Source organism: Corvus cornix, chromosome 7 (assembly GCF_000738735.6).
Source record: "Corvus cornix cornix isolate S_Up_H32 chromosome 7, ASM73873v5, whole genome shotgun sequence".
In the NCBI taxonomy this organism is placed as follows: Eukaryota; Metazoa; Chordata; class Aves; order Passeriformes; family Corvidae; genus Corvus; species Corvus cornix.
Genome location: NC_046337.1, coordinates 21,449,683 through 21,465,992, shown reverse-complemented (window position 1 = coordinate 21,465,992; position 16,310 = coordinate 21,449,683). Strand labels below are relative to the sequence as shown.

The 16,310-nt window shown below is 43.9% G+C and overlaps 1 protein-coding gene across 1 annotated transcript in view; it reads left to right on the top strand.

The window, feature by feature from the left end:
* Nucleotides 1–1,267, top strand: part of OLA1 (Obg like ATPase 1) — a 98,141-nt gene extending 96,874 nt beyond the window's left edge. The window contains exon 11 of the mRNA XM_039555086.1: nt 745–1,267. Within this exon, the coding sequence (XP_039411020.1) occupies nt 745–846 (102 nt within the window). The 3' untranslated portion in view covers nt 847–1,267. The remainder of the gene's footprint in view (nt 1–744) is intronic.
* Nucleotides 1,268–16,310: the final 15,043 nt, after the last annotated feature.

Sequence of the window (16,310 nt, the reverse complement as noted above, 5' to 3'; positions counted from 1 at the left end):
GATTCCTTGCCTATTTTCTGCTCTCCTCAAGTACAGCATTTTAATAATGAATTTTCTTTTCATGTCTTTGGTCCATATGCCTTTTCCTGTATCCTCGTTTCACAGCCTATCTCCTCTTCTATCTGTCCTTCTGAAGCAAATTCCTTCTAAAGGAAATTTCTGACAGTAGAGCTGAGCCTGCATTTTGTGCTCCTCAGCCCTTCATTATGTGGGCACAAGCAGACAAGAGAGCCCCACTCGAAGCCCGAGCCCGGCGCAGCTGTGCCTCTTGCAGGGTGTCCCCATGGTCAGTGGGGACAGGACCCTCCTGCCCGGCGCTCGGGAAGCTGGGCAGCCATGGCACGGGCTGCTGCTGACTGCCCTTTCCAGCAATGCTGCTTTACATTCCTGCCACCAGTGTTTGCCATCTGCAGGGTTTTCAGATGAAGGAAAAGAAAGCCAAATTGAAAAAAGAAGAAAAAAAAGGAACTGTTTTAGTGTCCTTTGTCTTGCCAGGCTCTACCACTATATAATGCAGGTGCACTTTAAGCACTACAGATCCAGTGGAGGCTAAATTACTTTCATATATATTTTATATGTATGTCAAACCAAGTGATGTCAAACTGAGGAGTATTGTGACTGTCAAACTCTAAAGCTGAAGTATTACCATTTCTTTACAAAATGTATTTAAATAATTGCCATTTGAAAATACTATAAAATGTCTAATGAAATAACCCATTTTCCTTTTGTCTGTTCCATTTACAGGCTGCTGGAAAATACAGACAACAAGGCAGAAATTACGTAGTAGAGGATGGAGATATTATCTTCTTTAAATTTAATACACCTCAACAACCCAAGAAGAAATGAGTATCAGATGTTGTTTGCTCAGAAATGAACTGTGCTGCTTCAAAAAGCATATGAATTTTTATTTGGAATTGGAATATCTGGAAACAAAAAGCATACAGTTTCTACCTAGGGAACCTCCCTTCCCCCCAGTGAAATTATTCTTGTTTGTTTTGAATTAAAATATGGCACCTCCAGCAAACATGCAAGTTCACTAAATGTGAACAGCTTTGCATTTCAAACGATTAAGACCCTACTCCAAATTGTAGAAGCTTTTCGGGAACCATATTACTCTCATGATACTTCATTAATCTCCATCATGTATGCCAAGCCTGACACGTTTGACAGTGAGGACAATGTGGCTTGCTCCTTTTTGAATCTACAGATAATGCATGTTTTACAGTACTCCAGATGTCTACACTCAATAAAACATTTGACAAAACCAGCCTTGGTGTGTTTGGGGATGTCTGTATTGACTGACTGTGGTGTGCTGAATGCGATACGGCACCTGGTGGATGCTGATTACAGAATTTTAAGACGTGTATGATACAGTAACTGGCAGTGTGGGGCAGCTGCAATTGTATCTTGAAAGTGAGTCTTTCATGGGAATCAGAAGATTAGGATGCCAATGATTTGTCTCAAAAAAGTTAATGAATTTGTAGATGGACGTTCACTGAAAGATGATAGTAAGGATAATAATAATGGCAGCATAAATGATTTTTACTGGAGAGAGGAAATATATGTAGAAAAATGATGTTATCTGTGAGACTGAGGCTTTTTTGTTCAAATAATTTCGAAAGAGTATTTCACTCTTACCTTGAAATTAATAAATCACTGAGGATGGAGCAGTAGTACCTGTAGTTGTGTGTTGTCCTCTGAGGTCTGGCTTTGAGGCCAGGTGAGGGTGAAAGAGATAGTGCTCTGAAGGAAGAGGTCACACTGTGCTGGATAGGTGAGTTGTTCTGCTGAAATGAGGTTACAGCTGGCAGTACCTTTTTACCTCTTTACTTTTTAACCATGAAGGAGAGCTGGTCACTTTGGGTAACAGAAAAATAAGGTGTTGGCAAAAATAAAACGAAGTTTGTTCTTTTAATGTGAGGCATAGAACTGCCCTTTCTCACAGTATGTTTAGTGTGTTTAAAACAGCCTGACTTTTTCTGAGTGCCCGTGTACTGGGGGTTTCAGCTATAGGTTCAGTGGGGTCAGGGCTGGGAGAGATGCTGTTGTTACCTGTGGCTTGTTGGTGTGCCAGGCCTCTTGTGTCATGGTGATAAGTTCTCTAGCTATGAACTTTGAAAAGGCAGCTTGCCACCGGCTAAACCCGCTGTGTGTAAGGCACTGGGAGCACTGGTCACATCCTGCTCTGAGACATTCCCTCAAGACCCCACCTTTGAGCGTCATTGCTCATTTCTGAGAGAGTAAGACATGGTTCAGCCAGAGCCATGAGCCTCATTGTTGAAAAGTTGGCATCATGCCTTTAATTGCACCGAGGAGAAAGAGGGAGGGCAGATGACTTCAATATGTAGTTGTTGATTTTGTTTTAAAGAGTATCTCCTTTTTTTGTGGTGGCAGGAGTGGGGACAGTATTGTAGAGCAGAGAAATTAGGGCTTCAGATGTATTGGAACACTTGAAATTCTCCTTTGTATCGTCTCCCTGGTGTGGCTAGTATTTGTTCCTGGCGTTATTTTGATGTTACATAATTGAGAAAAGATTAGGACCATCAAATCTTGTGTTAAAAGTCAAATCCAAAAGAAAACAGAGCCTACCTGTTTCTCTTGGAAGTCAGCAAGGTGCTAGTAACAGAGAAGGGCTCATGCTGGGTTTTAGACACAATGAAAGGTGAGTGAGAAGTGGAGTATGTGTGCTGCTGAAAGAGAAGTAACCTTTTTACTGCACTAATACCCACTGAAATGTGTTCTCTTGTCCCGGCTGAAATTTGTTCTGGTTTCCGAAATACTCTGTGGCCCTGAATTGTTTCTATTTGGTTGTGTGTACTTCGTGATACCTCCCTGTTCTAAAAATAACAATAATTAAAAATCAAACTAAGTTGTTCTTGGTAGACAGGGTTTTTTGAAGTTGCTACAATGTCCTGAAAATAGAGAATGAATTTAAAATGTTTACCACATCTTAAAACATTATAGAATATATATATTTTATGTTTCAGTTTATTAATTTGCCTGAATAGTTACCTCTTCAGCTGTTTTTACTAGGTTCTTTTAACTACTGAACCTAATAAATTATTCCAGAATAATCCCAAATTTTGTTAAAGAATAATCTGAGAAGCTCTGTTATTTCTATCACCGGTGACTTGTGACAACTGCCGTGTTAAATATGTGCAGCCCATGTTTCTCCTTAGTGGGTTTATGCATTCAAGATGTACAACTCCTTAAAACTTGCAGATATATGTAGCAAATGTAAAGCACTCTTTTTGAAATAGAATTGTGATTTAGCGTAAGCTAAGCACACATTATTTATGCATTTCAACCTGCACAGGATACTCCAGGTGCAACCTATCCATCCTACTCACATTTGCTATTTAAAAAAAAAAAAAACAAACATGAAATCTGCCTGCACACTTTTTACTGCCACTAGCATGGTGGCAGTGGGTAGGAGACATGTTGTTTCTCCAGCTGGAGAAGGGTGAAAAAATATTGTAGGCACTGCTCTTCCAAAATACAGAAAGTAGGGAATTTTGCGAGGGAGGAGGAGTACTAACCCTTCCTCTTCACTTGGCGTTCCTCCGTGCCTAATAGCCATGACATTGATGTCATGTTTCTGGGATTAAGCAAACACTAGTGGAACGGGGAAAAGGCTGCTACCAGGCTCTAAGCTACCAAAGACAGTGCCCCAAAGTGATGTGGAGATGTCAGTGAACGTGGCTGTGCCTGCACTGCCCTTCGGGCTAACTCTGTAGGCATAGATCTGGAGAGTGAAGCAGTTGGCTGGGGAAGCTGCTGCTCCCAGGGCAGGTATTGGAGGGGCTGCTTGGGCTAGTGGCGGGCTGGTCCCGTGAGGAGTTCCGAGGGCAGTTTCCACTTCAGTCTCAAGAGAACCAGTTCACTGTAAGATACCTAAGGAGTAGCCAGTTTGCCTGTTGTGGGAGTCCTGTGTGGTGCAGAGCAGGCAGGGACTGTGTGTGTGAAGAGGTGTGATAAGGAGGTTTACTTTTAAAGGTATGTTCCTGGTCAACAAAAACAATGCTGTAGCCAAGGGCTTACTGCTGGTGGCTTTTGGCAGAATCAATAGCAATATCATGGTGATGTGCTTAGGGACCCCAAGATGTGACATTTCAGACCATTAAGAAGCATAAAACCCCCACAAATTTAACTTTTGAAGACTATTTGTACCCACTGATATTTCATGTATAAGAGAGAGTTTTCTGCTCTAATAGGCATTTCCCAGAGCACACGGGAAGCAGGTTTGGCCTTTCTGTGTGGATTAATGTATCAGATAAAACATAGATGTATTGTCTTAATTTCATGTCTATTTGTACTTTCATTAACTGTGTCCAGCCCTGTAGAGATTGGTAGAATTGCCACAGTTGTTTTAAAGGATTTACTTTTCCTGAAGGATCCTTTCTTCCCTGCTGCAGTTTGCCATCTACCTTTCCTCTTTCATCACCCAAGTTCACCCTGATCTCTTCCCAGCCCATAGGGCCCGTCAAGGACTCCGTATGGCAGAGTGCCTGCTTTGGGAACGCTGTGGTGTAAGCAATATTTTCCTTCCCTCCTTTCCCACAGAACAGGCTTGCAGCTGGAGTGGCAGCACTGCAGCAGGGGTCACTCACTGAACACCTCCTGGCACTTTATTGATGGCTGTGGGCAGGGACAGCTCTGCTCAGGCCATGTGTCCCCAGGCTTCCAGCCCTGTGACTGTGCTCCCCTCCCTCCTCTACTCCAGCAAATCACCCTTGTAGCTTCACAAACATCAGGGAGGTGCGTTCCTGGTGCAGTGTTTCATGTTCTTGTGGCAACCAGGCTTGTTCAAACTGCCCTTGCAGAGCTCTGGTGGTCCTTACCGAGGCAGGGATGCTGCATGCCCCATTTCAATGGGTGGTTTAAACACCATTTATTCTACCAGCTGCAGGATAGGAGCATAGAATTGCGTTTTGAAAGTTCAGTGTGTCTGGTGAAGTTTTCAGCTCGAACACTATTAGCTAAATTTTACCATTTCTCTCCACTCACAAACTCAACTCACAGAGGGTGAAGCAGGGAAAGTCATTAGAAATTTGTAATTGTTTAAAACTAATAATCACTTCTTTTAGCTTTTACTGCCCCCTACTAATTCCAAATGTTTGATTACACTATTCCACAATTTCACTTCCATTAAAACAGGAAAACCACTGGAGGCTTTAAAAAAAAAAAAAAATCGAAGTAATTCATCAAGTATCCCTGTGGATTGAAAGAGTGGTGTGCTGGTTGGGCTTAGAAAGTTTTAAAGTCTATTCTGCATTCCAAGGCTGTCTTTGGAGCAGTTATTTCTTGGCTTCTCTGCGCGGGTAGTGCCCATTCCGGATCGATGGGAATAGGCCCGTATGGCAGCGTGTTGCAGAGGGAGGAGTGTTACACGTGCGTGCTTGCTGGCAGGAGCCGGGGTGGGGCCGGTGCTGCCGTCGGAGCTCCTCGTGGCTCTGCGCAGTTAATGCCTGCAGCGTTTTATTTCCTACATGCCAAATGTGTGTGCTCAGCACAGAAACTGGTAAACCACGCAGCAAATCAAATCTGCAGCTGTTGCAAGAGTGTGTGGGATGTGTAAGTTAACAAAATATATGCACCTGAGTCTCGGAAAGTCAGTGCCTGGCAGCCCGCGGCTGGCTGAGCAGGAACATGGCGGGCTCCTGCCCTTGGCGGCTCTGCTGCTGCTGGGGGCGGGGGCAGGGCTTTGGCTTCGCTCTGCTGGGCCCTGAGGGGCAGGAACTCTGCGCAACAGGGGAATTGACAAGGCTAAGACTGGACACGGGGATTTCTCCAAACAGATAACATACCAAGGGCTGTTTTGGTAAGAGTGGGGATGGAAGAAGTACTGCTCTGTGTGGATCATGTTTTCATCCCTAGTGACCCAGGCCTACCCCAGCAGAGCTGGGAGCGGGGAGCACTGGCGGCAGAGACCCTCCACCCCTCCCAGGCGGCATCACCAGGCCTCAAGGTACTTGGGTCTGGAATCAAAAGAGCTGAAATAAACGTTTTTATAGAAGGGCATGTGGTGACAGGACAAGGGACAATGGCTTTAAACTGGAAGAGGTTGGGATTAGATATTAGGAAAAAATTCTTCACTATGAGAGTGGTGAGGCACTGGAAGCTATGGATGCCTCATCCCTGGAAGTGTTCAAGGCTAGGCTGGGTAGGGCTTTGAGCAGACTGGTGTAATGGAAGGTGTCCTTACCTAAGGCTGGGGGTTGGAATTTGATCTTTGAGGTCTTTGCCAATCCAACCCGTTCCGTGATTCTGTGAAATCCCTGCACTGCTTGTACCTCTGATACCAAGTTCACTTGCTGTATTTTGGCATAATGATCACAGCAGCATGCTAGGGGGAGGGAGGAGGGTTTAAGAGGGTGATTTGGGAAACCTGTTTGTGAGGACCTTCACCCCCCATGGCCGTGGCCACAGAGGAGCTGCCTGCCCCTGAAGCACAGCACGTGGTGAACACGTGCGGCCCCAGCTTCCGTACCTGCACCTGCCAACAGAGAGAGTTACCTTGTGCAAAGGGGTTCGTAGAGCTTGATTTATAGTAAACATGTAATAGTTTAAGGGTTAATAAAGTCCTTGCTCAGTAATGAGGAAGGCTGTTGCCCACATGAAAAGGTTCCCAGGAGCAAGCCAGGGCCGTACAGGCGCCGAGGGAAGACCCTGCAGATTGGCATGTGAACACTGCGGGGTTTGATCTCACCAGGCCGCTGCACGGCCCCAGGCGTGGGCTGGGGGCACAGAGCTGGTGCTGCTGCTCTGGCCCAGGCCCAGGACTCACTCCCCTCTCTTGTCCTGTGCTAGGAACATTCACCCATGCTGTGTAAGGACAGAACCAGCTCTAACCAGTGGTTCTCATGCCACTGAAGGGCCACCTTGCCAAATCTGTCAGCAAAAGATTCTTTGACAATTGCATGCAAACCCCTCTAGTTGCTGAAGAGTTAAACTTTTCTGTAATATGAATCATGTGTGAAGTATCCAAATTTGGTTTTAATTCCTGTTTAAGTTTCAAAGCACAAGCGTCATTGGAGGTAGCAATACTAACATCAAACAGCCTTGATAAGATCAACAAATTACTAAGTATAATTGTTTGTGCTGGGGTGTGTGCAAGGAGATAAATAACTCATAAATTAAACCAGTGCCTGAGGGTGAGTCATTCATGGATTCAGAGCTGTCCTGACACTCACAAGCAAAAAGTAATTTTCTCTTAGTTCAGTAATTATGCATTTCAAGATATAAGATCAGCAATCAATGCTAGGTGTGCTTGCAAAGGTGGAAGGATACGTCAGCTATTGGAGTTTCCCATACACCGATTAACAAGAAAAGTCTGGTGCTTTTCTCTTTAGTGGGGAGTAGTCAGACTGAGGTACACTTCTTCAAAAAGATAATGACGAATAAAGAGATTAAAAATAGATTAAAGGTCAGTTTTTGCTGTTACAAATTCGCAGCATTCTCCTGGCTTCAACAGAGCAGTACTAGTTTATGTTAGCAGAAAATCTGTCCCAAATTATTAAAGAAAATCAACAACCCCCCTGTGATGAGTGCTGTTAGTCATCCAGGCTAGTGCCTGCTCTGAGAGGCACCTGGCACCTCGCTGGCTGTGCTGCAGCTCATGCACTCTCACGTGGGGTCATTAGAGCCCCTTCCTGACTTATTCATAAGACCCCATGAGGATCTTGGTCTAATCAGGGTTTTCCTAAGGACAGGGAATAGTAATGTAATCTGTTATTGTAACAACATCATCTTGATCTGCTTTTATTTACTAATGTTTTGCCAGCCATTAAATATTTTTCTGCCCAATTCAGACAGAAATCACACTGAGAAATAATATTTTTGGAAATGTGGTGTAAATCTCACAGCTGCTCAACAATAGTTGCTGCTGGGATAAACTCCCAGCCTGTAGGAGACAATTGATGTGTAACTTACACTTCCTGACCAAATGGATCCCAAATAGCCTTGACCTCGTCAGTCTGTGGAGTGTCGTGATGAGGAAAGAGTGGTGGAAATCCTCCTGGAGAAGGACAGGAAGTCTGTGATGGTCGTTCTCTCAGTCCTCTCTCAGTCCATCAAGTGTACTAATAGTGCATCAGTTTCCATCCACAGGTTTATAGGAGAGATGGAATCACAGCTGGTTTACAGTTACCTGTGTGACACACGTCACCTTCATTAAATGATGCCACCTTCTTGTGACACCTCCATCCCTTGCACACAGCCTGGCCTCTGAAGGCTGCCTGAGGTTTTTGCAATTCCTACCAACCCAGCAGTGCAGTCACCTGGTGCTCAGGAACTTGTCACCAGGTAATGAGGACACTTCTGCTATTGTGAACCACCTTTTACATGCTGTGTTGCAGGAAACCCTTCACCTGGAGGAGGTTTGTGTCTAACACCAGGGCGTTGGTTTGAGATGCGCTTGTGGAAAGTGTTGGAGGTCATCTCTGGCTTCACTGGCAGATGCCATTCTGGGAAAGAAAGAGAAATGTTTAATTTATATTTACTATTTGGGAAAAAAGCTGTAAGCACTCCCTTTTATCCCAAAATAAAAACGAGTTAATGACTGGAGTGTTTAGCCCATTCGGGATGTCACTGTTTTCAATTACGTGCCATTCTGATGGGAGAGCACAGATTCTTAGGCTGAATGGAGATTTGTGCTCCAGCTATTTGTGCCTTTTAAAACATTTTCTTTACTACTTTAAGAGAAAACTGTAAAATGACAATAATGACATATTATTACAAGTAAATTACACTGTAAAATAGCATTAATATTGCAGTTGAAACCTAGAATTTGAAATAAGATGGAAATATTCATTTGCACACAGCTTTTGTTCTTATCAAAAGCAATTTGGATTAGGAATGAGATTTACTTAGCGCTTGCACTCTCAGGCGAGCTAATGCTCAGTCACCTGGACTGAGCAGGCTGTCAAGCTCATCTGTCACCAGTGCACAGGAGCCTCGGGCAAAGCCTGGCACTCCCCAGAGTGGCACAAAGGAGCAGAGGTGCTGCAATGCAGCTCAGAAAGGCCTCCTGTGCAGAGATGCTCTGGGCTGGCCACCTGGGGACTGGGCTGGGCAGCCAGGGCTCCCATGGGACTGGGTTGGCCTCTGGTTTGCCTCCACAGCAGAGGAGGATCTGTACCACAGAATGTGAAACCCACTTGTCCCCCACCTAATGGAGAAAGACTAATAGGAATTAGAAATTAATAAACCCAGAGTGGGTGCAGGGTAGTAATGGGGGACCTTGAGCTTTGGGAGAACGCTGAGTAATTTAACACTCCATTTCATGAAAATTGTCCCTTGAATTTGACAGCCCTGTTCTTTAAAGGTCAAGGGGTTTTGGCCTTATTTTTCCTCTCATCCATTCATAAATAGGAAACCATCAGACCCCGGAAGGGCTACTTCTGTACAGAGCAATTTTGCACTGGTGAGGACTGCAGGAGAGCCCCTTTATAGGGGTATGTAGAAGGGATGGGGTATCAAACTGCATTTAATTGCTCCTTTTAAAGCTGTGTTGGCATTAAAGTTGGTTGGCCTTTCAAGTGGGACATGCTATTGTACATTAAATTAGGACCACCAGCAAGGCCCCATAAACTCCTTGTGGCAGTGGGTCTTAAATCTTCCCCTCTCTCCATGCTTCATTCCCAAACAGAATGGACCTCCCCTTCTTCACACCTCGGGCGAGGGCAGCCAGCTCACCAGGAGATCAGCCCACTCTTTGATGGTCACAGGATGAACAGGGAAACCCTAGGAATCCAATCACTTTTTTTTTTTGGTCATAGATTTCATTAATTTTATTTTTTGCATCAGCACAAAGAAGAGAGTAATGCATCTAGAACTGATCTTTCAGGCAACTTCTGCTCAATGTTACCCTTTCAGCACTTGTTCTCTCTGCCCATCTGAATAACACAAGGGAGGCACAAAATTTCCATATGGGGAAATATGTGGAGAGCCTCCTATACTTCTGTAATCCTTTGCAGCAGTGATAAATCTCTATTATCTGTCTTTGCAGTAATTTTGCTGTGGAACAGAGGAAATGAATTGGCTGGCACTGAATCCTGTGGTGTGCTCCTCATGACCACACACAGGTGATGTTTCTGGGAAACAGAGGATGGCAATTCAGGCCAGAAGGCACTACTGGGATGCTGCTGCTATCCTGGCTGTGTAAGGTAAGCCCCAGGCAACCTTCCCTCTCCTCTGGATAAATGGGGCTGCAGGGAGGTCCAGGCTGCCCCTGGTCCTGCAAACCGCTAATTTACTCCTGCCCTGCTGACACACACAGGGCTAGCTGGGAATAAACCAGTATATCCTTGTTGGAAACATTCTTCTTCAGTAATTCCCAGACTGTATGGAAGTACATTTGGAAAAGATGGAGAAGCAACTTGACCAGCAACCTCCTGTGGCTCTGTGCCAGTCCCCAGCCTGGTGCCTGGGAGAGGAGCAGTGAGCACAGCACAGTAGTGCTCCATCCCACCACTGCCTTCCATTTCTCCAGTGAAAAGGGGTGTTCCTGCAACAAATCAGGCGTTGTTAACATGTAACATTAGTTTTAGGGTACAAGAGCTTTTTTGAAATTATGCCTGAGGCATTAAAAACAAATTAAAAATACAAGAAGTTAGGATGGTGATGGGAGTCAGAGGGTGCGATCCCAAGGCTGCCTACAGCTCCCAAGGTGGAGCCAGAGCTCAGGCAGCTTGCAGAGTGCTTCTGCTGCAGTGGCTATGCCTCCCTCCCCTGCTTCTGGCATCAGCTTTTACAAGTGTCCTGGGTGCTCCTGATGGCATGGTCCCAGTGACAGCAAACTGGCAAAGCTAAGTGGTGCTCAGCATGGCAGGAACTGCTGCTGTGCCACTATTCGTGCAGGGCTGGGAGTGTTTCTGGGGGGCAAATGACTTATTTTGGCAAACTGCAGTTTTGAAACAGTTTTCAGTTCTTCTATGAGGAATAACATGAGGTGTCATTTAAGACAGGCTTGAAAAACGTGGTTTTATCTTCTAAGTAAGCTCCTGGAATGGTTTGGAAGGGCATTGGCATTGTAGCACCTCTGAGATGAGTATGTTCACTCCGAAATCAGTACTATTTTCAAAGGCAGTGGAGGTCTATTTGCATGACTTGTATTTTAATACTATGTCAGATGGTATCTTAGAAGTATGCATGGATTATTTCTAGCAATCAGTAAGAATATGTATGTTATTTGTGTTCCACTAGATGTCCTTACTTGGGACAAAACACCTTTAAATGCATTAGAAATCAAGACATGTGCTATCCCTGACAGTCCCAGTGGGCACCTGCGAAATAAGAGAGCTGTTTTCTTTTTGGGGCTCAAAGACCAGCCCAGGAGACCAAAGGTGTTTTGGTGCCTGAGCCTTGCTGGGGGCCTGGCTGAGGACCCCAATGCCTGGCAAGCCTGTTGGTTCCCTTAGGAGTCCCCATCCAAGTGGGATGTAGGAACAAGTGTCCTTCATCTGATGGTATGAAAAAACCCAAACCCAAACCTCAACTAGTTAATCCATTTTTTTGAAAGTATCTCTAATAAGACAGATATTCAAAAGCACTTTGACAAAGCTACTTCATCATAACAATGAGCAAATAAGAAAAAATGAGCAGGAGAGGTTCTGAGATAGGAGAGAGAAAATGCTGTCTCGGTGTCCCGTGCTAATAGAAGAGATTTTATGCTTTATATCTGAAATAACCAAAAAGGAAGGCCATATCTAGGGCCAGTTCTGTTATGGTTTTCAGACAAATGCAATTTTAATCATAATGATCTCACTGTATACAGTGAAACTACTCTGTTCTTGGAGTTACTGATGTGCCTATCTTTGCCTAAAGACAAATACATTTTTATAAGCAAATTAAGGGTAGTCATGCTTTAAATCTTTGTTATCCCAGTTAGTTAAATTGGGGTCCAAGGAAACCTTTCTGGGCCAGAATCAGAATAGACTTCTGTATCCTAATTATGTAAATATTTTTAACAAATGTGATATTTACCAGTGCTCCAGCGATGAGTGGGTATGTGGGAAATGCAATGAAATATTAAAATGTTTGTGACATATTCTTGCATATTTAAAGATTTGAGGATTTTGTTCAGCAGCTGGGTGTATGAGCCTGCAATACCTACATTTATGCTTTCTCTTCTTCATAAACCCATGGAAACTTTTCAGAAAAGTTTTAACTACAATGTGTCGATGAACTATAAAAGAAAGGTTTATTTTGTGTATACCCTCTTTACCGGAGGTCCATAGTTGGACTCTGCATTACAGCTTCTGGATCTCATGTGCTCAGTTTGTGCTTTTGATCATGCCACTCTTTGCACAAAGCTGAGAGAATTTCTGCTTCATAAAGAGGAAAATACAGACACGTTTTGATGTCTATAGAAATGCATGTTTGCTCTTATTTTTGAGGCAGGGGAACTTAGGGTTTAACATCTCCACAGCTCTTCTTAAGCTTCTGTGCCATCAAAGTTTCTGAGAAGGTCTTAATGGGGAATAGAAATCATTTGGTTGTGGTGATGATGGTGTCCTTGATACGTTTTTCTTTAAAGGTTGTACACTGATAAAAATAGTAAGTAACCCAGTCTACTCATAACCACTTCATCTTTAAGTTCATGCAAGTTTAGGGAGGTGTAAGTGACTAAAAGGATGAGTGCTTAAGATTCACTGAGTGATACTGCAAATACAAGGACTGAAATACCAAAGGAGTAAAGGATATGTAGACCTTTGCCCATTACATCAAGAAAATGAAAAAGTTAGGAAGGGGGAGGGGGGGGATTCCTGTGCTACATTTTTCAAGTCCTACTCCAAAAGGGGTAACCAGCCCATTAGTATAGGTGCCAGGAAGCTGCTTTTGTGACATCTCACCAAACACACCTACTTTCACTGGACCATAGAAAGATCAATCCTGTCTGAAAACCACCCATTACCTAAGACACCTAATTTATATTAGAAGCTCACTAAAAGGCACTGTCTGGCCCCCAACCTTCACTGCCAGTGATAAAGAGGATGTTTTACACCATATGTGACACTTAATCAAAACCGATATTCTTTAACAAACCCTTAACCTCTAGCACACAGGAGTCATATGAGGCCAAGGGACAAGACACAGATCCAGCTCGGGGTGGCATATCCTTTGATTAAGATGATACAGATTTCCCATTTTTATCAGGGTTACAGATTCTGGATATATCCCTTTTTGATTTGTCAGCATTAAATTTCAGTAGAGGTTCAAGCCAAAGAGAGACCAAGACTAGTTCTGTCTTCAGCTGTGTATTAGGAGATAATTTCTCTGAATCCTCTGCAGTAATGATCCTCAGATCTTCTCATCTTTCTGTAAGCAAGTTTTCCTGGGAACCTGGATTTAAACTATGGCACAAACCTTGCTTGCATCTGGGTCCTTTCTTAAGGAGGAGTATCTAAATACTCTTATTCTTTGAGCCCTGAAATGGACCTTTTTTTCTTTCCTTAGGTCTTTTTCAAAGAGGCAAACCTTCAAGTGAGTTCTTTCACCCTCCCTTGGATTTCTGGGGCAGGAGGTTTTACTTATGGAGTATACAGTACTTTAGATGAGGATTGCAAACTTCAGGGGGTTAGACAGTTTTCACTGCCTGCAGTACATTGGAATCTCAGTTAGAGTTGACTTTACTCCTGGGTGACTTCTCTTTCCCCCCAGTTTTTTAGGTAAACCCTTATTCTAATATTTGCATGTGGCTGGTTTGGGCATGGAGATGTCTCTCAAACTCCTCATCACAGGGTTAAGTGTGGCTTGTTTCCCTCTTTGTAGTCAAATTTTTCAGCTGGAAGTTTAGATTTTGTTAGGAACATGGTTCTGCAGAAATTATTTCTAGTCACTATTCCTTGAAAATAACATGCTGCTTTATTATTAATGTGTAAAGGAGCTCTTGGAAAGGCTTTTGCTTTTCAGTTGTATGTTCTTAAACACTGAACCAGCACATCTGTTCTGCGAGACTCTGTGGCTGGCTGGAGGACATGGGCTCACTTCTGCCAAGTGCACAATATCCTTGCTCAGCACACAGAAATGTTTCTTATTTGGACTCTTTTCATTGTTATGGTCGTTACTAGTACATTTATAAGCAAAGCTCTCTCCGTGAGGAACTGTCTTTCTCCTCCTACTTTTCCACAGGAGCAAGGAAGCCCCTCTACCCTCACAGAGAAGCCAAGATAATCTATAAATTTCTCTAGCAAAAAAGGACAAGATTTTGCATGAGTTTGAGATTCCAGGAAAGAGGCAAGTAGGAAGCAATGGCTCTCAAGCCCTTCAGACCTTCTTTTTACTTTAAACTCCATGAGGGAAGAAGGGGCAATAATGTAGGCTACTTCCTTTAAGAGAGAACTCCGGTCATAGAAAGACCTGTAATCACGTTAAAGTATATTCAAAGACAGCTTCTGTTTCATAAATGCAAAGCTGGAAAACAGAAATCTGGAGGACTGGTTCTAGTTTATGGCATATCACATAGATCAAAGGTCAGCCTTTTATTCTCCTGTACCTTGGTTTTTAAAGCTTCTTTAATATACAGAAGCACAATCAAGGAGAAAGACTTGCATCTCAGCTGCCACTCCCAATTCCTTACCCATCTTGATTTCTTAATCAGAAAATTAATTGGGCCTTGGAATCTCAATTTTTCTTAAATCTCTTCAGATTTAATCAGTGTGTTCTGCTGGAAGCAATCTTTCACTTAAGATTTCATAGCAGTGTAGCTAGAGAAACCATGTCATTTCCTGCATCAAATACATCAAAGTTATGTGTGTTGGGGTTTTTTAACTTTGTCCCATGCTTCAGTTTTGGTCTCTTTGCTCTAAGGAAAGAGTGTTTTATTTCTTGTTTCTACTGGGGAGTGAATCTGCTCTACTGCAATGCAGTTTAAAATTAATACATTTCCAGGGAAGGAGGAGCAGATGCCTCCTTCTGTGCAGTGTGCTGGTACAGGAGCTGACAGCAGTGGCAGGGATGCTTTTCACAACCAATGCCTTCTCTGTTGCACGTGGTAGGAAGCACAGCCTCTTGGTATCATAATTTAATTAAAAGGCAGAAGGCAGACTGTGCTGTGACCAAGTGCTGCCACTATTATTTAACGACACTTCCCAAACATGAGTGCTCTCACAGCAGTGAGAGACATAGCCTCCCTTGTCCCTAACTTGGGCATTCAATTTACTGTTCGCTGTGTCCCAGTGAATACTTTGATTCTCTCATGAGATGGGAGGGTAGTTTGTGTTTCCAGATTTAAAGCTTGCTATTGCAGAGATTTGGCTCTGGCATTTACAGGAGGAAGTTGCCTTTGGGGGCCAGAGGGCTGCATTAAAGCATTTAACAGACTGCTCAGGTTGCCATTATATATGGGGTCAGCTAAAAGCAGTGCAGTCCCATGGCAAGGTGCCTGGTCTGTGGTTTGTCTTACATTGAAGCTTTCTAAAGAGGCTTATGAATATTTGGAGAGAGTTTTCCCTTTTGGCTTTGTTCTAAACCCAAGATTTGGCCCCAGTGTTAGACATTGCCACATGCAGAGAGGAGTCTTGCTTGGCTTTGCTGCACAGGTGCAAACCGCACTTTTCACTCCTGTGCACACTGTGACTTTGAGCTCCCTCTTTGAGCTCTTCCTCAGCTTGGGGGGCTCCTGAAGGGTGGGGGTTCCTCTGAGGTTTTGTTAAACATGATTTCAGCCCAGCTGAGGACATGAGGGTGTGCCAAGGGTGCTGGGCTGTGGCTCACCCCCACCCGCAATTGTCCACCCATCCATCTACCCCCGGCTGGCTTTCCCAGGGGCTGGCAAATCTGAGATGTGGGACACTCTGTGTTGGAGGCACCTGTTTCATCCCAACCATGCCTGAAAACACGTGCTGGGTATTGAGTGGCTGAAGTTACTTCATGCTCTGTGAATGCAGAGCTGCTGTAAGGTGGCCTCTTGGACTCCGGTGCCCTTTTTCTGCTCTACTCCCAACAACAGCAACTCCCTGTCTCTTCCCTGCTTTCCTCTCCTTGTCAGCTCTGTGAACTGCTCAGTGATGGGTATACACAAATGCCTCTACCTGCCCCCTGCTTTGCAGGATTAGGAAATAAGTAAGACACCAGCCATCTGTGTGTTCCAGCAATCACAACAGCATCCATAGAGCATGGACTTTGGTTCGTTCACAAATATTAGTAAAAAAATTCCTCTTTCATATTTGCCTGGAAAGCAAGCTGGAACTCATTATAGCTGCATACTTTATGGAAGCTTTGTAAGTGGTGATCACAAGATACCTGGCAAAACTTTAACAGCATACAATGACATCCAAGTTGTCTATTTTCTGGAAAATATATTAAAA